The 21,205-nt window shown below is 48.6% G+C and overlaps 1 protein-coding gene across 1 annotated transcript; it reads left to right on the forward strand.

The window, feature by feature from the left end:
* The first annotated feature begins 255 nt into the window (after positions 1-255).
* On the forward strand, positions 256-20,979 carry Esyt1 (extended synaptotagmin 1). Its single transcript, XM_004650492.2, has 31 exons — positions 256-703; positions 3,574-3,615; positions 3,878-4,012; positions 4,129-4,202; positions 4,328-4,400; positions 4,576-4,665; positions 4,837-4,892; positions 5,528-5,651; positions 5,737-5,913; positions 6,037-6,119; positions 6,376-6,424; positions 6,550-6,636; positions 6,715-6,807; positions 7,026-7,097; positions 7,217-7,303; positions 9,159-9,308; positions 11,069-11,215; positions 11,335-11,511; positions 11,683-11,765; positions 11,865-11,913; positions 12,774-12,863; positions 12,969-13,064; positions 13,306-13,377; positions 13,468-13,554; positions 17,133-17,273; positions 17,449-17,603; positions 17,709-17,807; positions 17,887-18,018; positions 18,095-18,200; positions 19,292-19,341; positions 20,539-20,979. Exons 1-31 carry the CDS (start codon positions 302-304, stop codon positions 20,576-20,578), a joined length of 3,318 nt encoding a protein of 1,105 aa, XP_004650549.2. The 5' UTR covers positions 256-301; the 3' UTR covers positions 20,579-20,979.
* Positions 20,980-21,205: the final 226 nt, after the last annotated feature.

Consider the following 21,205-nt stretch of genomic DNA (forward strand, 5'->3'; position numbering starts at 1 on the left):
ACCAATCAAACGCTGCCTTTTAGTGTCCTTTCCTCCTTTTCGCCGATGAGAACACCCATTTTGGCACGCTGTGACCCAATAAGGGCGATCCAAGCTCCAACCTCTTTGCTAGGAGTCTCAGCCTTCTGACCCCACCTCCGTCAACTCGGCGGGGACCAACCCGGACCGCCCCGGGGGCGTGGCTTGGGGGTCCCCTCCCCCCCACCCCGGGGCTCACCTTATATTGGCGGGGAGCTGGCTGCCAGCGGGCGCTCTCTCCAGCTAGTGTCCGTTTCGGGCGGGTCCTCCTGCAGGCAGCACCATGGAGCACCCTCCGGAGGAAGGCTCCGGCTCCGGCCCCGGCCCCGGCCCCGCGGAACAGCCCCCTGCGCCCTCCGACCCCTCGGATCAGCCCCCTGCTGCACCCACGAAACCAGACCCGGGTTCTGGGGTCCCCCCCGGTGGGCCGGGCGCGGCAAGCGAGGCCCTGGCGGTGCTGACCTCGTTCGGGCGGCGGTTGTTAGTGCTGGTGCCCGTGTACCTGGCCGGGGCGGCGGGGCTCAGCGTGGGCTTCGTGCTTTTTGGCCTCGCCCTGTACGTGGGCTGGCGCCGGGTCCGCGACGAGAAACAACGGAGCCTGCGGGCGGCCAGGCAGCTCCTGGACGACGAGGAACGGATCACGGCCAAAACGCTCTACATGAGCCATCGAGAGTTACCTGCCTGGGTGAGCTGCCCCCTCAGCCCTCGGTGCAGGGTGGCTCCATCCCAGCCCCTCGGTATTGGGTCCCCCTCCCCCTGACAGTCAGCATTCCATCTTGGGACAGTACCCCTGCACACACCCTCACTTCCACCTCGCCCCGTTAGCCGCTTGCCGGCTGGGACGCGCCACTCCCGGGACCAACTACCCGCCCGCCCCGCCCGCCCCTCCGGATGCGCAGAGCGGGTCCTTCCGCACCACCGGGACTTCTTCCTCGTCTCCCGGGCACCAGCCCAGAGCATCTGGGGTCGCGCTCTCCCTCTGACTTCTGGTGACTGCCGTGCCTTTGCTGCTGTGCCCCGGGCATCTGCCTCTCAGCCTCAAGATGTTTTGTTTTGTTTTGACTTTTATTACTTATTTATTTTATTTATTTACCTACTTAAGGCCCTGAGGTTTTCCCGTTTCCTGTTCGGTCACCGGGTACCTGCTGGGTCCCAGCCCTTGCGAGCCTGGCTTAGCTGAGGCCCTGGTACCGCGAATGACCCGCCGTAGTCGCCTTCCAGCCGTGAGCCGGCAGGCTGCGGCGCCGCGAGGGGCGGTCGTGGGCCCCGGAGCGGCGCCGGCGGGCCCGAGGGGCGTGCGGGGCTGTGGTTCGGTGCCTGCAGTACGCGCGCTCCGCTCCGCTCCGCGGCGGGCCGGCCCCACCCTTTTCCGGGCCGTGGGCAGCGCCTGCTCGGCTGAACGCGACCCCGATTTCTGCGCCCTGTCTCCCAGGCTGAAGCACATGCCTCCTCTCTGGCCTTGCAGAAGCTAGACCCGTTACCGGCCCCTCCAAAAAGTCATGGGAGACACTAGGCAGCCGCAGCCACTTTTCTTTCCCAGGCCCTGGACTGGAGAGAAGAAAAGAGACATGGTCTGTGGCACTTGTAGCCTAGACAGCAGCTGTCTGTTCCTTTTACCCCCCTTCATGGCAGTTAATCTGCTTGCACTACTCCATACAGAGCACAGGTGTTCTTTCCCATAAAAAGGGTCACACCGGGACGAGAGGGGAGAGAGAGAAGGGCGGAGCTCTAGTGCTGGGGTGAAGTAGCTTTCCTGGGCCTCCCTAGGACATGAAAGTCCTTCCTTTCTTCTTCACCTTCTTGGTGTGGAAGCCCTCGCCCAGTCCCAGGGGACGGCGGAAGGCTGGACAAAGGAACCAGGGCTTCTTCAATCCCAGGATTCCTTGGAGCTCTGATTTGACAGGACCTCCTTCTTCATAAAGGAAATGCCCTTCTTCCTCCGCCGTCTCCTCTGCCCCAGAGCTGTCATTTTACACCCCCAAGCTATCCAGAAGCATCTTTGTGTGGCCTACACCCCGATAACTCCTCTTATTAGAGAAACCTCAGTGCCCTCAAATTCTTAGGAACGAAAGTCCAGAGGTGAATGCTCAATTTCTCTCTCTTTTTCTTTCTTTTGAGATAGGGTCTCATGTAGCCCAGTCCTCAAATCAAGCTCTCCAGGATGGAGACAAGGATGACCTTGAACTTCTGATGCACCTGCCTTCCCCTCCTAAATGCTGAGATTCTAGGCATTCACCACCATGCCTGTTCTATGGGGTCCTAGGGCTTAAACCCAAGGTCTCATGCATACCAGTCAGTCACTCTACCAACTGAACACCACCCAGCTCCCCTTTTTGTTGCTGCTGCTGTTTTGAGACAGGGTCTCATGTACTCCAGGCTGGGCCACTGTACGATAGAAGCTGTTGAATTCCTAATCCTCCTGCTTCCATTTTCCAAGTGCTGAGATTACAGATTTGCACTGTCATGCCTGGCCAAACTTTTCTGAATAAACTTTGCTTTAGAATGAAGGGAGCAGGGGGACTGGAGATATGGCTCAACTGCTAAGGCGCTTGCCTGCAAAGCCTAAGGCCCAGAGTTTGATTCCCCAGTACCCACATAGAGTCAGATGCACAAGGTGGCACATATGTCTGGAGTTCATGTGCAATGGCTAGAGGCCCTGGTGTGCCCATTCTGTGTTTTTTTTTTTTTTTTTTTTTTGAGGCAAACCCAACAGACTGCTTTGTTTGGTTGATTGGTTGGTTTTTCGAGGAAGGGTCTCACTCTAGCCCAGGCTGACTATGTAGGTTCAGGCTGGCTTTGAACTCAGTGATCCTCCTACCTCAGCCTCCTGAGTGCTGGGATTAAAGGTGTGTGCCACCACACCTGGCTCCTTTTGTTATTATTATTATGATGATGATGTGCACACGAGAGAGAATTGGCACTCCAGGGCCTCTAGCCACTACAATCAAACTCCAGATGCATGTGCCCCCTTGTGTGCATGTGCGGCCTTGCACACTTGCATCACTTCATCTGCCTTACCTACCTAGGACCTGGAGCTCAAACATGAGTCCTTAGGCTTCACAGGCAAGCACCTTAACTGCTGTCATCTCTTCACCCCCCCTCTTTATCTGCCTCTTTCTCCCTCTCTCTCTCTCTCTCTCTCTCTCTCTCTCCATATATATATATATATATATATATATATATACATATATATATATACACATACATATATATATACACATACACATATATATATACACATACACATATATATATACACATACACATATATATATACACATACACATATATATATACACATACACATATATATATACACATACACATATATATATACACATACACATATATATATATATATACATATATATATATAATATATGTTTAAAATGGGGAGGGAAAGACAAAAGGAAAAGGAAGCACAGGGCATTCCCCCAGTCCCAGGGTAGGAGTTACTGCCAAATGAACATGTCTGATGGCCTCTGGGGCACCCACTGACCTCTTAGAAGCATAGGCATAGCTATCCTCTTGACTGTCTGCCTTCCCCACCCCTAGGTCAGCTTCCCAGATGTGGAAAAGGCGGAATGGCTAAACAAGGTGAGAGCCACTCTGAGTTTTATTTTCCTGAAGGGACCATGGGGTTCTTTCCTCTTGCCAGGCCTTGCTACACAGGTCTGATCTGAGCCTTGCCCCAACCTCCACACAAAAGGTACGTATATGTAGCCCAAGCTGGCCTCAAATTTATGATCCTCTAGCCTCCCTCCTTACTCCTGAGGTTACACGTGTCTGCTGTCATGCCCGGCTGGAAGTTGCTTTTAGAAGGAAGATGGGCCTCTCCTCTATTTCCCTTTCCTTCCAGATTATGGCTCAAGTGTGGCCTTTTCTGGGTCAGTACATGGAGAAGCTTCTGGCTGAAACTGTGGCCCCGGCTGTTCGGGGATCTAACCCACATCTTCAGACATTCACATTTACACGAGTGGAATTGGGCGAAAAAGTATGTTTGGGAGAAAATGAATGGTGGCGGGGTGGGGGTAGTGGGGCTGTCTAGAATGAGGACTTCTCTTTTCCTTCTGACTCTCTTGCAATCCCTCCCTCCCCCCCCCCCTCCAGCCATTACGCATCATAGGAGTCAAGGTTCACCCTAGTCAGAGAAAAGATCAGATCCTACTGGACTTGAACATCAGGTAACTCGCCACTTGTTTGCTTTCCCCATAGTGGATCTTGGTCACTCCTGGCTATTGAGCTCCTCTTGCTCTGCAGAAAAGCCTTGTAACTAACCTTCCTTATTTTCTTTCTCACCAACTCCTAGCTATGTAGGTGATTTGCAGATTGATGTGGAAATAAAGAAGTATTTCTGCAAAGCAGGAGTCAAGGGCATGCAGGTGGGAAAGTCCTCAGTCAGAAGTCCTCATTCCAGAGAGTCCTTGCTTTAAGTTTCATGGGATTTAGGGAGGTATGGAGGGGTGGTTAAACAAAACAAAACCCACAACTGGGGAAGTCTTGGAGGAAACTGAGCCTCTTCTGGGGAAAAGCTTTGGCTTTCTCTTCCTGCCCTAGCTACATGGTATCTTGAGGGTGATTCTCGAGCCGCTCACTGGGGACCTTCCTATTGTGGGAGCTGTGTCAATGTTCTTTATCAAACGTCCGGTAAGGGAAAGCATCGGGCATGGGAAACAGGATTGTGGGAGGGTGGAAATAGCTAGCTGTGGAAGTTGTGAAGAAGGTTGACCACCGGCTGAGGGACTTAGCGTCATTGAATGGTATAACCATGCCCCCAAGGATCTGTCCTGACTCCTGACTCTTGCCCTTTTCTTTTAGACCTTAGACATCAACTGGACAGGAATGACCAACCTGCTGGATATCCCAGGACTTAGGTATTAAGGACTTCATGAGTATCCCAGTCCCAGGCTGAGGGTTTCGGGAATACAAAACAGTAGAAGATGTAACCTCTGCCTCCAAAACCTCTGCTCTAGCTGGGAGAGGAGGCAAAAGACTTTCATACTGGTATTTTTTTTTTCTATGGGAGGAGCATGCACTTTGATAGGGAATAAATAGAACTAAAGCCTGCTTAAGTAGGGACAAAAAGAGAAAAGCTGAGGATGGCAATGAAGAAACAAAGAGTAGTAGGTGGGGAGTTAGGGTAAAAAGTAACAAGGGCTGGAGAGCTGGCTTAGCGGTTAAGCGCTTGCCTGTGAAGCCTAAGGACCTCAGTTCGAGGCTCGATTCCCCAGGACCCACATAAGCCAGATGCACAAGGGGGCGCATGTGTCTGGAGTTTGTTTGCAGTGGCTGGAGGCCTTAGTGTGCCCATATCTGCCTCTTTCTCTGTCTGTCACTTTCAAATAAACAAAAATAAGCAAAAAAAAATTTTTTTTAAGTAGCAAGAAGGATTTTCAAGAATGGACCTCCTTATATACTTAGTGTTCCTTTGCAATAAGAAGCACAGTAGGGTTTGGGGGGAAAAAAAACTGGAAGTTGGGCTGTGTTTCTTTTCCACTCCCCCATTCAGCTCTCTCTCTGACACAATGATCATGGATTCCATCGCTGCCTTCCTTGTGTTGCCCAACCGTCTACTGGTGCCCCTTATGCCTGACCTTCAAGACGTGGCCCAGTTGCGTTCCCCTCTGCCCAGGGTATGGCCTCTCTGACTAGATAGATCCTTCTCTCAAGAGCTCTCTGCTGGGTTCTCAGTTTCACCCAATTGATTCCTAACCCTAGGGCATTATACGGATTCACCTGCTGGCAGCTAGAGGGCTGAGTTCCAAGGACAAATACGTGAAAGGCCTGATTGAGGGCAAGTCAGACCCCTATGCACTTGTGCGTGTCGGCACCCAGACATTCTGCAGCCGTGTCATCAATGAGGACCTCAACCCTCAGTGGGGAGAGACTTATGAGGTAGGAAGCTGAGGAAAAGTGGGGCTGTGTGAAATAAGGAGGTCCTAAGGGAAGAAGGAAGAAGTTGATTAGATGGTCTTCAAAGTTGCATCCTATGGGAGGTTAATCCTCTGTGCTCTCCAGGTCATGGTACACGAGGTCCCAGGGCAGGAGATCGAGGTGGAGGTGTTTGACAAGGATCCAGATAAAGATGACTTTCTAGGCAGGTGAGACTGCTCACTTTTAGATTCTAAAACCCTAGTGCTGTTGAGATTCTGGAGGTAGCTATAGTTTTCTGCAACCAGGACTTATTTTTCTGACTGTACATTCCACATGTATGTGCATGCAAACACTCAAATATCTCCATAGTATAAGACTCACCAGTTATTTCTGGGTGGGCGAACAGAGGGCCATTGACATGCTACTAATTATACCACTCCCCCTTTTCCTCTGCACTGCCTTCTCTTTCCAACCCGTTCCCAGAATGAAGCTGGATGTAGGGAAGGTATTACAGGCTGGAGTACTGGATGATGTAAGTTGGGAGAAGAGGAAGGTGGGAGTGACTTCACTCTCTGGGAAGGTGATAACTGCCACATTGGTGACGTGGTTGGGCAGTCATCTGATCTGCTATCCCTTACTTTCTTCTATTCCTTCTAGTGGTACCCTCTCCAAGGTGGGCAAGGCCAGGTTCATTTGAGGCTAGAATGGCTGTCACTGTTGCCAGATGCAGAAAAACTGGAGCAGGTAAAGCTATACAGGAAACAGGAAGCTGGCAGCGAGACGTCAGAGAACTAAAGTCTAACTACTGCTCCCCTTCCCCAGGTCCTACAGTGGAATCGGGGCATCTCCTCTCGACCAGAGCCCCCGTCAGCTGCCATCCTGGTGGTCTACTTGGATCGTGCCCAGGATCTTCCTGTGAGTTTGGCTTCTAGGGTTACTACTGAACAGGGAGCCTGCTAAGGATGCAAATGCCCCGATTTGCTCCAGAAGAAGGGTGATTCAAGGTTTCCAAGGAAGTATCAGGTCCACCTTGGGGAAGAGGTTTGGCTGTGATCACACCACTCTTCAACAAAGTTCAAATGTCTAATCCACAAATAGTGACCTCTAAATTCTATCCCCCCCCACACACACAGCTGAAGAAAGGAAACAAGGAACCAAACCCTATGGTACAACTGTCAATTCAGGATGTCACTCAGGAGAGCAAGGTAACAGCCAAGCTATCACTGGGGTGGGAAGTCATTTTGTGGGGAGCTCTGTTCTTGGGATTTTGTAGAGAAATGGGAAAAGTGCTGAGTCTATAACCTTACCCTATTCTCCTCCCCAGGCTATCTACAACACCAATTGTCCAGTGTGGGAAGCAGCTTTTCGGTTTTTCTTGCAAGACCCTCGAAGCCAGGAGCTTGATGTGCAGGTGAGATAATCACCTGTTTTCCTTAGTCCATTTTCCCAAATCTGAACCATTGCTCCTCTCCTTTTCCTGATCTCTTTAATAAGTTCCCTCCCCTTCTTTTTTTCCTCCCTCTTTTCCCCCTATTTCTTTCTCTCATGATATTGAGGATTAAACCCTGGGCCTCATGCATGCTCAGCAAGCTATCACTGAGCTATATACTCAGGTTCCAGAAGCAGGGACAACAGCGTGTTTTGGAGTTTTTTTTGTGGGGAAGGAGAGTTGTGAGTTTCTTGTTTTGTTTAGTTTTTTAAAAAATATTTAAGATGGGCATGGTGACACACAACTTTAATCTCAGCACTCAGGAGGCAGAGGTAGGGAGATCACTCTAAGTTTGAGGCCAGCCTGTGACTACATAGTGAATTCCAGTTCAGCCTGGGTTAGAGTGAGACTCTACCTTGAAAAACTGAAAATTAATAAATGAGATATTATTTATTTATTTGAGAGAGAAAAATGCAGATAGAGACAGAGAGAGAAGGAGAGAGAATGGGCACACCAGGGCCTCTAGCCACTGCAGATGAACTCCAGACGCACGTGCCACCTTATGCATCTGGTTTTACGTGAGTACTAGGGAAACGAACCTGGGTCCTTTGTCTTTGCCTAAGCATCTTAACTGCTAAGTCACTTCTCTAGCCTTTTTTTTTTTTTTGAGGTAGGGTCTCACTCTGGCCCAGGCTGACCTGGAATAATATATCATGTAGTCTCAGGATGGCCTTGAACTGATGGTGATCCTCCTATCTCTGCCTCCCGAGTGCTGGGATTAAAGGCGTGCGCCACCACTCCCGGCTTCACTCTGTAGCTTTGAACTCCTGATTCTCCTGCCTCCTCTACCTCCAAAGTGCTGGGATTTCAGGCATGTACTACCACACCCAACTTATACCTTTAAAACATTTTTTTTTATTTCTATTTATTTATTTGAGAGTGACAGACAAAGAGGCAGACAGAGAGAGAAAGGCATACCAGGTCGTCCAGACACTGCAAATGAACTCCAGATGCATGCATCTTGTACATCTGGCTTACATGGGTCCTGGGGAATCGAGCCTTGAACTGGGGTCCTTAGGTTTCACAGGCAAGTGCCTAACCACGAAGCCTCCCCACCATTTGTTTATGCTAGGGATCAAACCCAGAGTCTTTTGCATGCTAGGCATATAATTGGTAATTGTGTACTTAAAATGAGTAATTTTTATGGTATGCAAACTATGCCTCACTAAAATTAACATCCAGTGTTTTAAAGGTCATAGAAAAAGCATGAAACAGTATCCTTGTTTCACCTTGCTTACTGATCAGTTTCATAGACAAAACCCTAGTATATCAAGCCATAAGTAAAATACTGATCATGTAGCACTAAGAATGGCCAGAGAAGGACTTGGAGACTGGAGCAACTAGAAATTTTGTAAAGGGAAGAAGGATTTTAATTGAGCCCTGAAGGATAGATAAGTAGGATCCTGATAGAGGGGAAGAGAATGAAAACTTTACAAGCAGTAGGAACAGAATGAGTAAAGGTAGACTCTGACCCTGAGGTGGGTAGAGGACTGTAAAAAGGTGGCTCTAGCTAGGTATGGTGGCCTACACCTTTAAAACCAGGACTCAGGAGACAGCTGGGAAAACTGGCATGAGTACGAGGTCAGCCTGGACGACAGAGCGAATTCCAGGTTTGGGCTAGAGGGACCTTGCCTGGGTGGTGGTGGGGGACTGAGTGGAGCACAAGTTTCATGGTAAGAAGGAGGGGAATGGAGTTGGAACTGTGCTTTAGTTGCCTCAGTATACCTCCTATCCCCTCATCCCTTCATGACATTCCATCTCCACCCCATGCCTGCAGGTGAAGGATGACTCCAGAGCCCTGACTCTGGGGGCGCTGACCCTGCCTCTGGCTCGCCTCCTGACCGCACCAGAACTCACTATGGACCAGTGGTTCCAGCTCAGTGGCTCAGGCCCAAACTCCAGGCTCTACATGAAACTGATCCTGCGGGTATGGCAATGGTGGAAGCACTGAGGGGCATGGGGAAGCCTGTGGATTCCTTGGTGGTCAGAGTGTGGAAGGGGAGCCCACTGAGATGAAAGGAGCTGGTGTATGCAGAAGCATCTAGCAGGCACATCAAAAAAAGGGGGGGGGGGGCTAGAGGATTGCTCGGTGGTTAAGGCATTATCCTGCAAAGCCAAAGGACCCAGTTTCAATTCTCCAGGACCCTCATAAGCCAGATGCACAAGGTGATGCATGTGTCTGGAGTTCATTTGCAGTAGCTAGAGGCCCTGGCATGCTCATTCTGTCTCCCCTGCTCTAATATTGAATAAAAATAAATAAAAATTTAAAAATATTTTTAAAAAAACATTGAGGGTTTGGGGAGATGGCTCAGTAGATAAAATACTGGCCACTGAAGTTGGAATTCCTAAGTTTAATTCCCAGGCCCCATGTAAAAAACTGGAAGTTGTCTGGCTGTGGTGACACATGCCCTTTATCCCCAGCACTTGGAGACAGACATAGGAGGATCAGTGGGAGTTTGAGGTTAGCCTGAGACTACATAGAGAATTCCAGGTCAGTCAGAGCTAGAGTGAGATTCTACCTCAAAAAAATAAATAAAAAACTGGGAGTCATGGCAAGCTTCTGTAATTCCAGCATGTTGATGTTGATACTGACAGCAAGATGGGAGATGGAGACAGGAGAATGTCCCAGAAGCTCCAGAGCGGGAATCCAGAGTGAGAAACCCTGCTCCAAATGAAGTGGATGGGTGGAGAGCAACCTGAAAGTTGTCCTTTGGCCTCCTCCACATGTGTGCCAAGACATGTGTATACCTGCAGTCACACATGAACATGCACACTCACAAATACATAATTTCTTTTTTTTCTTTTTTTTTTGCCAGGGGTCTTATTGTAGCCCAGGCTGATCTGGAACTCAGTCTGTAGTCCCAGGCTGACCTCAAACTCACAGCGATCCTCCTACCTCTGCCTCCCAAGTGCTGGAATTAAAGGCATGTGCCACCATGCTCAGCTCAAATTATTACTATTATTTTTGTTTATTCTTAATTTATTTGACAGTGACAGACAAAGAGGCAGAGAAATAATGGGTGCACCAGGGTCTCCAGCCACTGCAAACGAACTCCAGATGCATGTGCCACCTTGTGCATCTGGTTAACATGGGTCCTGGGGGAACTGAGCCTTGAACTGGGGTCCTTAGGCTTCACAGACAAACGCTTAACCATTAAGCTATCTCTCCAGCCCTGAATTTATTTTAAAAATTATATATTTTTTTATTTGAGAGAGACACAGAGTGGATGGGCGCACCAGAGCCTCCAGCTGCTGCAAACAAACTCCAGATGCATGTACCACCTTTGTGCATCTGGCTTATGTGGGTCCTGGGGAATTGAACGTAGGCTTTGGCTTTGCAGGCAAGCACCTTAACCACTAAGCCATCTCCCCAAGCCCTCAATTTTTTTTTTTTTTCTTTCTTTTCAGGTAGGAACTCATTGTTGCTCAGGCTGGCCTAGAATTTGCTATGTAATTTCAGGGTGGCCTTGAATTTACTGCGATTCTCCTATCTCTGCCTGCAGAGTGCTGGGATTAAATGCATGCACTACCATGCCTGGCGAGATGTGATTTTGAGTGGGTGTGGAAGGAATTTGTAGAGATGAGCCCAGCCAATTCAGGAAGCTGGTTTCCCTGTCAAAGCCTCTGCTGGGTTCTCCAGTGCCCCAGTGCACTTTCCTGATTCCACAACCACACTCTCCTTCCCAGATCTTGTATTTGGACTCGTCACACATCTCCTTCTCCACTATGCCCAGTGCTTGGGATGCAGACGGTGAGAGCCCTCAGAGAGGCAGCAGCGTGGATGCTCCGCCTCGGCCCAGTCACACGACTCCTGACAGCCACTTTGGCACTGAGGTAAGTTGATATCTGCAGCACTTGTGCACCCTAAATGCACAAAGCCTAGTTTAAGGCTAGTTCTGTGAGGTTTCACTTCCTTTGACTGCTGTCTCCTACCCCATCCGTCCCTTCTGCAGAATGTACTTCGGATCCATGTGTTAGAGGCTCAGGATCTGATTGCCAAAGACCGTTTCTTGGGGGGACTGGTGAAGGGGAAGTCAGACCCCTACGTCAAGCTGAAGGTGGCAGGAAGGAGCTTCCGGAGCCACGTTGTTCGGGAAGATCTCAACCCCCGCTGGAATGAGGCTTTTGAGGTCAGAATTGAGTGGCTGGGGCTCCTTTCGGTCTGCCTCATTCTTCCTCCGGCTCCACCAGTGACCCAGAATCTCCTGTTGTCAGTTGATGGCAAGGGAGAACAGTCATTTGGAGAGGAAAAGGAGGCAAGTTCCTTTTTTTTTTTTTTTTTTTTCTTCTTCTCCCACTAGGTGATTGTCACATCAGTTCCAGGCCAGGAGCTAGATGTTGAGGTCTTTGACAAGGACTTGGACAAGGACGACTTTCTAGGCAGGTAAGAGGGCAGGAAGGAGTCCAGCTGAGTGGATGGGCTGGGTCTTGCAGCTTACCGAGTGGGTCACTGGCCTCTCGTCTTCCTCTTTCCCCTCTACAGGTGTAAAGTAAGTCTCACCACAGTCCTCAACAGTGGCTTCCTTGATGAGGTAAGTGTGGAAATCAGTCCCTCCTGATCTTGACACAAGCCTTTTTTTAAAAAATATATATTTTATTTATTTGACAGTGAAAAAGAGGCAGAGAGAGAGGGGGAGAGAATGGGCATGCCAGGGCCTGTAGCCACTGCAAATGAACTCCAGACTCATGTGCCCCTTGTGCATCTGGCTTACTTGGGTCCTGGAGAGTTGAACCGGATCCTTTGGCTTTGCAGGCAAATGTCTTAACCACTAAGCCATTTCTCTAGCCCAAGCCTCTTTTTAAAAAAAAAATATTTTATTTCTTTACTTGGCAGAGAAAGAGGAAGAGAGAGAGAATGGGTGTGCCAGGGCCTCCAGCCACTGCAAATGAACTCCAGATGTCATACACCCCCTTGTGCATCTGGCTAATGCTGGGTTCTGGGGAATCAAACCAGGATCCTTTGGCTTTGCAGGCAAACAACTTAACTGCTAAGCCATCCCTCCTGCCTCTTCTTTTTCTTTCTTTCTTTCTTTTTGGTTTTTCAAAGTAGGGTCTCACTCTAGCCCAGGCTGATGTGGAATCACTGTGTAGTCTCAGGATGGTCTGGAATTTATGGCGATCCTCCTACCTCTTCTCCCGAGTGCTGGGATTAAAAGCTTGTGCTACCATGCCCGGCTTTTTATTTTTGATTTTTTTCAAGGTAGGGTTTCACTCTAGCTCAGGCTGACCTGGAATCACTGTAATTTCAGGGTGGTCTGGAACTCAGGGCGATCCTCCTACCTCTGTCTCCTGAGTGCTGGGATTAAAGATGTGTGCCACCACGCCTGGCCTCGCCTCATTTTCATCATTACCATGTCCCCATTCTCAAGGCTTACCCTACCTATGTCCACAGTGGCTAACCCTGGAGGATGTCCCTTCTGGCCGCCTGCATTTGCGCCTGGAGCGTCTGACCCCCAGGCCCACTGCTGCTGAGTTAGAGGAGGTAAGGAAGGCAGTGGAGAGGGCAGGGTGATCCCTTCTGTTTCCAAAGCCCAAGTCCTAGGTGTCAGTTCCCACCCCCAGCCTCTGTGTGCCTGCCCACCCCCAGGTGCTGCAAGTGAACAGTCTGCTGCAGACTCAGAAGAGCTCAGAGCTGGCAGCAGCCGTGCTGTCTGTCTACCTGGAACGGGCAGAGGGCCTGCCGGTGAGAGAACTTCCCCCACCCCATAGCGCCCTAGCCCCTCGCCCAGAGCCCATGGGTGTGGATGCTCCTTGTGGATTTGGAATAGCTAACAGACCTTCTCTTTGTGAGAATGGTGCTGGGGTGAGAAGATTATCCAAGCCATGGGGATCGTGGCTGTCAAGTGAATGTGGATGTGTGGTTGTGGCAAGAGACCTATCTAAGGAGGTTAAAATTTAAGACTAACATGATATTCTCTTTCCAGCTCCGGAAAGGTACCAAGCCTCCTAACCCTTACGCCACCCTCACTGTGGGAGAGACTTCCCATAAAACCAAGGTACTGGGAAATGCTGCACTGTTAAGAACGGGAGGGAAAAAAGTAGAGGACTGAGTGTCAGCCACTGATTATAACTCTCATCTCCATCAGACTGCTTCCCAAACATCAGCCCCTATCTGGGATGAGAGTGCCTCCTTTCTCATCAGGAAGCCACATACTGAGAGCCTGGAGTTACAGGTACTGTAAATTCACTCTACAAGCACTGAACTGGCTACAGGGTAGTTAGAAATGAAAGCTTGGTGGCATATCCCTATACTCCCAGTACTTAGGAGTCTGAGGCAAGAGGATTGCCTCAAGTTCAAGGCTGGCCTGGACTATATAGCAAGGGTCTATGTCAACAACAACAAAGAGAATGGGAAGGAGGGGAGAAGAGGTTTGAGTACTTATCCTCATGGAACTCTTGCTTTGGGAAAATTCTCAGAGAACACTTCGAGAATAAAAGCCAAGATAAAAGCACCAAAGAAGACAAGATAAGTTCCATCATACTGGGGAGCGGGTGGAGGCTGTGAGAAAGGCATCCTTAGAAGATTCCTGAATTTGGGGGCTGGAGAGATGGCTCAGTGGTTAAAGGTGCTTGCTTGCAAAGTCTGATAGCTTGGGTTCAATTCCCTTGTACCATGGAAAGCCAGATGCACAAAGTGGCACATGTCTGGAGTTTGGACAGACAGGAGGCCCTGGCACTTCCATACTCACTCTCTCTATGTCTGCCTCTTTCTCTCTGTCTCTATCTCCCTCTAAAATAAATAGAATATATATATATATATATAGTTTAACTTTTAAAAATTTATTTTCAAGCAGAGAGAAATAGGAGATAGAAAGACAGAATGGTACACCAGGGCCTCCAGCTACTGCAAATGGACTCCAGATGCATGTGCCACTTTGTGCATCTGGATTTACATGGGTACTGGGGAATTGAACTTGAGTCATTAGAGTTTGTAGGCAAGTGCCTTAACCACTGAGAAAACTTTCCAGCCCTCCAGATTTTTTTTTTTTTTTTTTTCGAGGTAGCATCTCACTGTAGCTCAGGCTGACCTGGAATTCATGATGTAATCTCAGTCTGGCTTTGAACTCATGGCGATCCTCCTACCTCTGCCTCACAAGTGCTGGGATTAAAGGTGTGCACTACCATGCCAAGCTTTATGTCTATCTTATTCTCATTTCTGTATTCCACATGTAATGGCTTTTAAAACTTCCTGCTGTAGTAGCTCAGTGGTAGAGCATGTGCTGCAACATGCACAAAGCCCTGGGTTCAATCCCAGCACTATGTAAACTAGCAAAAGCAGAAAGCTCCAGAATTAGTGAGAACTCTCTCTTAAGGAAACATGTAGATGAGCAATAGAGGGGCCATTCTGTGTTCTCCTCTGGCCTTCATACATGGAGTTCTGCATCTGCACATATATGTGCATATACCAGACACACAAACGCACCATGTACACTCACAGTGGAGAAAGACACCAGATGTCAACCTCTGACCTCCACTACGTGTGCACACATGCCCATGCCCATACAAATAGGTGCATATGCCACACACCTGTGCACAAGTTGTAGTGTGGCACAGGAGGATCACTGAGTTTGAGGCCAGCCTGGGACTACATAGTGAATTCATGTCAGCCTGGGCTAGAGTGAGACCCTACCGCGAAAAACCAAAAAAGAAGGCAAGGAAGAGAACCAGAAATTGTTTGTTGGTTTCATTTATTTGTGAGAGAGAGAAAGAGGCAGAGAGAGAGAGAGAGAGAGAGAGAGAGAGAGAGAGAATGTGAGTATAAGCATGCCAGGGCTTCCTGCCACTTCAAACAAACCCCAAAACTCTGGCTTTACATAGGTATTAGGGAATCAAACCTGGGTCATCAGATTTTGCAAGTAAAAAATTAAGTAGTAATTTTTTGTTTATTTATTTATTTGAGAGCAACAAACACAGAGAGAGAATGGGCATGCCAAGGCCTCTAGTCACTGTAAACAAACTCCAGACGCATGTGCCCCCTTGTGTATCTGGCTAACGTGGGTCCTGGGGAATTAAGCCTCGAACTGAGTCCTTAGGCTTCACAGGCAAGCACTTAATCACTAAGCCATCTCTTCAGCCCAGCCCATGTAAGCATTTTTTAAGGGTGTTTTTTAAAGTTTTATTTGAGACAGAGGGAGGGAAAGAGAGAGCGAATGGGTACACCAGAGCCTCTAGCCACTGCCAAAGAACTCCGTCCACATACACCACCTTGGTCTACATAGGAATTTAACCTGGGTCCTTAGGCTTCACAGGCAAGTGCCTTAATTGCTAAGCCATCACTCTAGCCCCAAGGAAAAATTTTTTTTTTTTTCAAGGTAGGGTCTCACTGTAGCTCAGGCTGACCTGGAATGTCTCAGGGTGGCCTCAAACTAATGGTGATCCTCCTACCTCTGCCTTCTGAGCACTGGGATTAAAGGCGTGCACTACCATGCCCGGCTTCAAGTAAGCATTTTTTTTTTCATTATTTATTTATTTATTTGAGAGCGACAGACACAGAGAGAAAGACAGATAGAGGGAGAGAGAGAGAATGGGCGCGCCAGGGCTTCCAGCCTCTGCAAACAAACTCCAGACGCGTGCGCCCCCTTGTGCATCTGGCTAACGTGGGACCTGGGGAACCGAGCCTCGAACCGGGGTCCTTAGGCTTCACAGGCAAGCACTTAACCGCTAGGCCATCTCTCCAGCCCGAGTAAGCATTTTTTTTTAAATTTTATTTATTTGCCAGCAGAGAGAGATAGGAGAGAGACAGAGAGAGAATGGGTGCACCAGGGCCTCCAGCTGCTGCAAATGAACTCCAAATGCATGCGCCACTTGTATCTGACTTTACATGGTTACTAGGGAATTGAACCCAGGTTGTTAGGCTTTGCAGGCAAGTGACTTAACCACTGATCCATCTCTCCAGCTCTAATTTTTAATTATTTATTTTAGAGAGAAAATTGGTACACTAGAGCGTTAGCCACTGTAGTTGAACTCTAGATGTTTATGCCACCTAGTGGGCATGTGCGACCTTGTGCTTGCCTCACCTTTGCGTTCGGCTTATGTAGGATCTAGGGAGTTGAAAATAGGTCCTTAATCTTTGCAGGCAGGTGTTTTAACTTCTAAGCCATCTCTCTAGTCCCTAATTTTTTATTTTTTAAACTTTTTTTTGTTTGTTTGTTTTTCAAGGTAGGTCTCACTCTAGCCCAGGCTGACCTGGACTTCACTACATAGTCTCAGAATAGCCTCAAACTCATGGTGATCCTCCTACATCTGCCTCCCGAGTGCTGGGATTAAGGCATGCACCACCATGCCCAGCTATTTTTTTAAACTACTTAAATTTTTTGTTGTTGTTGCTTTGTTTTTTTTGTTTTTCAAGGTAGGGTTTCACTGTAGCCCAGGCTGGCATGGAATTAACTATGTAGTCTCAGGGTGGCCTTGAACTCATGGTGATCCTCCTACCTCTGCCTCCCAAGTGCTGGGATTAAAGGGGTGTGTCACCATGCTGGCTTTCTAAAACTTTTATTGACAACTTCCATAAGTATAAACAATAAACCATGATCACAATCCCCTCCTGCCATCTTCATTTTTCCTCCTCCCAAGTCCCTCTTCCACTGAATCCCTTCTTTCCAACTAGTCTCTCTACAAGTTAATATGGATTATGTATTCTCCACAAAGAAGAATCTCATAGAATACCTGAGTCCAAGTGCTTGGACCTTGGTCACCAGGACTAAATTGTGTCTTTGTATCTATCACTGATCATTGTCCTGTTGCCCCACAGGTTCGTGGTGAGGGGAGTGGCAACCTGGGCTCCTTATCCTTGCCCCTCTCAGAGATCCTCCAGGCAGACCGGCTCTGTGTGGACCATTGGTTTGCTCTCAGCAATGGTCAGGGCCAGGTGTTACTGAGAGCACAGCTAGGGGTGAGTACCAAGAGATGGCCAGCAGGCTAGAAGGAAGGGAGAAGGGAAGACCTTCCTGGCTGAAAGGACATGAGAGGGTTGGGACAGAGGGACATGCACTACAAGTAAGGGAGCTGTAGGAAACAGCTCCATGGAGCTGAGGAAACTCCCTAGCTCACAGCTTTCCTGCCTCCAGATCCTGGTGTCCCAGCATTCTGGAGTGGAAGCCCATAGCCACAGCTACAGCCCCAGCTCCTCTTCTCTGAGTGAAGAGCCAGAGCTCTTAGGGGGACTGTCTCACACCACCTCCTCAGTCCCAGAGCTCCGGCATCGCCTCACCCATGGTGACAGGTAAAGGATTGGGACAGGAGATGGGATGCAGGCAGGCATTTGAAATTTGAGTTATCGGTTCCTAAGGCACTGACTTCTCCTAGACCTCTCCTTATCTTTCCACAGTCCCTCTGAGGCTGCCATTGGGCCTCTGGGCCAAGTGAAGCTAACAGTCTGGTACTACAGTGAAGAACAAAAGCTTGTCAGCATCGTTCACAGCTGCAGGTGAGCGCTCCATCCTCTTGTCCTCCTGGCTTCCCTCCCTCCCCTTCCGTTCCTTATCACCTACGTCCTGATGCTGCAGGGCCCTGCGACAAAGCGGAAGAGATCTCCCTGATCCCTATGTGTCGCTGTTGCTACTGCCAGACAAGAGCCGAGGCACCAAGAGGAAGACCTCCCAGAAGAAGAGGACCCTCAACCCTGAGTTCAGTGAGCGGTCAGTGAGTAGGCATTCGTGCAGAGAGGTAGAGGCTGGGGTGGACCCTCGGCTCTAACACCCAGTACCTCCGTAGGTTTGAATGGGAACTTCCCCTGGATGGAACTCTCAAGCGAAAGCTAGAAGTCTCTGTGAAATCCAATTCCTCCTTCATGTCAAGAGAACGTGAGCTTCTTGGTAAGGTAAGAGGGCAAGGCAGAGGTGAGACTTAGAAGCTGCTGGGACCAAGGCTGTAGTCTTGGTTAAGGAGGAGGCAGCCCATATGATACTTGTGAGGTGAGTCTGTCACCTTGCAGTGGTTTGACACCAGAGGGAATGAAGGGACATGTATTTTGGACATATGAAAATAACACCTAGGGGGCCGGAGAGATGGCTTAGCAGTTAAGGCACTTCCCTACAAAGCCTAAGGACCCAGGTTCAATTCCCCCAGTACCCACGTAAGCCAGATACACAAGGTAGCACTTGTATCTGGAGTTCGTTTGCAGTGGTCTAAGGCCCTGGTGCACCCGTTTTCTCTATCTTCCTGTCTCTGTCTCTTTCTCTCCATTCTCAATTAAGTAAATATATTAAAAAAAAAATCTAGGGGGCTGGGGAGATGAATCAGAGGTTAAGGCACTTGCTTGGAATACCTGACAGCCCAGGTTCAATTCCCCAGCACCCATGTAATGCCAGATACAATAAGTGGTGCATGCATCTGCAGTTCATTTGCAGCAGCAAGAGGCCCTGGCATGCCCATTCTCTCGCTCTGTCTCTCTCCCTCTCTTTCTCCATTTTCAGATAAATATTAAAAAATAAAATATATTACTTAGCTAGGCATGGTGGTGCACACCTTTAATTCCAGCACTGGAGGCCAGAGGTAGGAGGATCACTATGAATTTGAGGCCAGCTTGATACTACATAGTGAATTCCATGTCAGCCTGGACCACAGCAAGACCATACCTCAAAAAAAAAACAACAACAAAAAAAAAAAAAACAAGTAAGATAAAACAAAACAAATAACAATAAAAAATAAGAATAAATAAAAACATCTAGGGACTGGAGAGATGGCTTAGCAGTTAAGGCACTTGCCTGCTAAACCTAAGGAAGAACTCAGGTTCAATTCCACAGGACCCATGTAAGTCAGATGCACAAGGTGATGCATGTGTCTTGAGTTCATTTTCAGTAGCTGGAGGCCCTGGCATACATGCATGCACATATAGATATACATAAATTTTCCTCCTTCTCATTCTCAAATAAGTAAAGTAACATTTAGTCCCCCACATCCTCTAACCAGGTGCAGCTGGATCTCTCTGAGATGGACCTTTCCCAGGGTGCAGCCCAGTGGTGAGTACCTGCATGAGCGTGTGGGTGGGCTGGACATGTGATGATGGAAGAGGACAAATGTAATCAGAGCAGAGAGCCACTGATTCAGTTAAGAACAGGGGCCTTTAGGATGTTTCTCATTTGTAAGAGAACATAAGAACTATAATGACAGCACACTAGAATATTACTATGAGTTTGAGGCTAGCCTAGGCTACAGAATGAAACCCTGTCTCAAGAAACAAAAAAAGGGTTGGGGGGAAAACTGCGCGTGGTGGCGCATGCCTTTAATCCCAGCACTCGGGAGGCAGAGGTAGGAGGATTGCCATGAGTTCCAGGCCACCCTGAGAGTACATAGTGAATTCCAGGTCAGCCTGGACTAAAGTGAAACCCTACCTCGAAAAACTAGGGGGAAAAAAAAAGGGCTGAAGAAATGGCTTAGCCCTTAAGGCACTTGCTTGTAAAGCTCAAGAACCCAGATTCCCCATTACCTACATAAGCCAGATGCACAGGTGGCACATACATCTGGAGTTTGTTTGCAGTGTCTGGATACCCTGGCATACCCTTTCTTTCTTTCTTTCTTTCTTTCTTTCTTTCTTTCTTTCTTTCTTTCTTTCTTTCTTTCTTTCTTTCTTTCTATCTATCTATCTATCTATCTATCTATCTATATATATATATATATATACATATATATTTATAAAATCTGTCTCTTTCTCTTACCCCTCAAATAAATAAAAAATTCAAAAAAGTTTTATTAAAAAAGGAAACAGGGCTGGAGAGATGGCTTAGTAGTTAAGGTGCTTGCCTGCAAAGTCTAAGGACCCAGGTTCAGGTCTCAAGATCCCACATAAGACAGATGCACATGGTGGCACATGTGTCTGGAGTTTGTTTGCAATGTCTAGAGGACCTGGTGCACCCATTCTACGCCTTCCCCCCACCCACCTCATCTCTAATAAGTAAATAGAACTTCAGTTGCTTCATTAGATTATTAAAAAAAGAAAAGAAAAAAAAGCCCCTGCATGGTGGCACATGCTTTTAATCCCAGCACTCAGGAGGCAGAGAAAGGATTGTGTGAGTTTGAGGCTAGCCCGGGACTACAGAGTTAGTTCCAGGTCAGCCTGGACTAGAGTGAGACCTGCCTTGCAAAGAAAAAGACACCACCAACAACAAAAAAGAGAACACAAGAGTCATTGTACTTGAGCTCTGTCCTTGTTTCCCTAGGTATGACCTGATGGATGACAAAGACAAGGGCAGCTCCTAGAAGCTAGCAGTGACCAGCCTGACTTCGCTGCCTTCTTGCCTCGCGTCTTACCGCACCACCGCCTCGATGGGATGAGGCTACAGCTAGGGCTCCGGCGCTGAGCCCGTCGCTCCAGCCTTTTGCCTTCCAGGCCCACACTCGGGCCTTTGCCTAACCAAAGAGAAGGACTACGTGTTACCCTTTACTGCACGGCCTTTATCCCACAGGCTCCTCGGGCAGGGGTCTGAGCTGCCTCTTTCCTGCTCTGCCTGCACAACTGTGCTCTCTTCCACCCAACTCCTCAGGGCCTTCTGTACCTGTGCCTGGCCACTGGCAGCACCAGCAGTGGCATTAGCTCATGCCAAACACAGCCTTTAGAAAGAGTTTTTTTTTAAAAAAAGTAATAAAACCACGGAATGCTTTGTGAACGTGTCCTCCTTATGCAGGGCCATGCTTCTCTCTGCATTGTTCCAGGGTTAGTGCGCATGCTGCTGAGGTGAGCGCAAGACCCCCTTCGTTGCACGCTCACCTTCCCCGCCAGGAGCAGTCAGGGTGGATGGGCGTGGGGGTGGAAGGTGGGCAGGTGAACCGCTAAGTGGTAGCAAAAATGGTTGGCAGCCCAGGCCCCGTGTCCGTTCCACGCTCGCC

This window comes from Jaculus jaculus, chromosome 6 (assembly GCF_020740685.1).
Source record: "Jaculus jaculus isolate mJacJac1 chromosome 6, mJacJac1.mat.Y.cur, whole genome shotgun sequence".
Classification (NCBI taxonomy): domain Eukaryota; kingdom Metazoa; phylum Chordata; class Mammalia; order Rodentia; family Dipodidae; genus Jaculus; species Jaculus jaculus.

Excerpts from the sequence above, each read along its gene's own strand:
- Esyt1 (XM_004650492.2), top strand. The coding sequence starts at position 302 with ATGGAGCACCCTCCGGAGGAAGGCTCCGGCTCCGGCCCCGGCCCCGGC. Across the intron at positions 6,637-6,714 it reads ATGCAGAAAAACTGGAGCAG|GTCCTACAGTGGAATCGGGG; the intron begins GTAAAGCTATAC and ends CCCCTTCCCCAG. Across the intron at positions 13,378-13,467 it reads AGACTTCCCATAAAACCAAG|ACTGCTTCCCAAACATCAGC; the intron begins GTACTGGGAAAT and ends CATCTCCATCAG.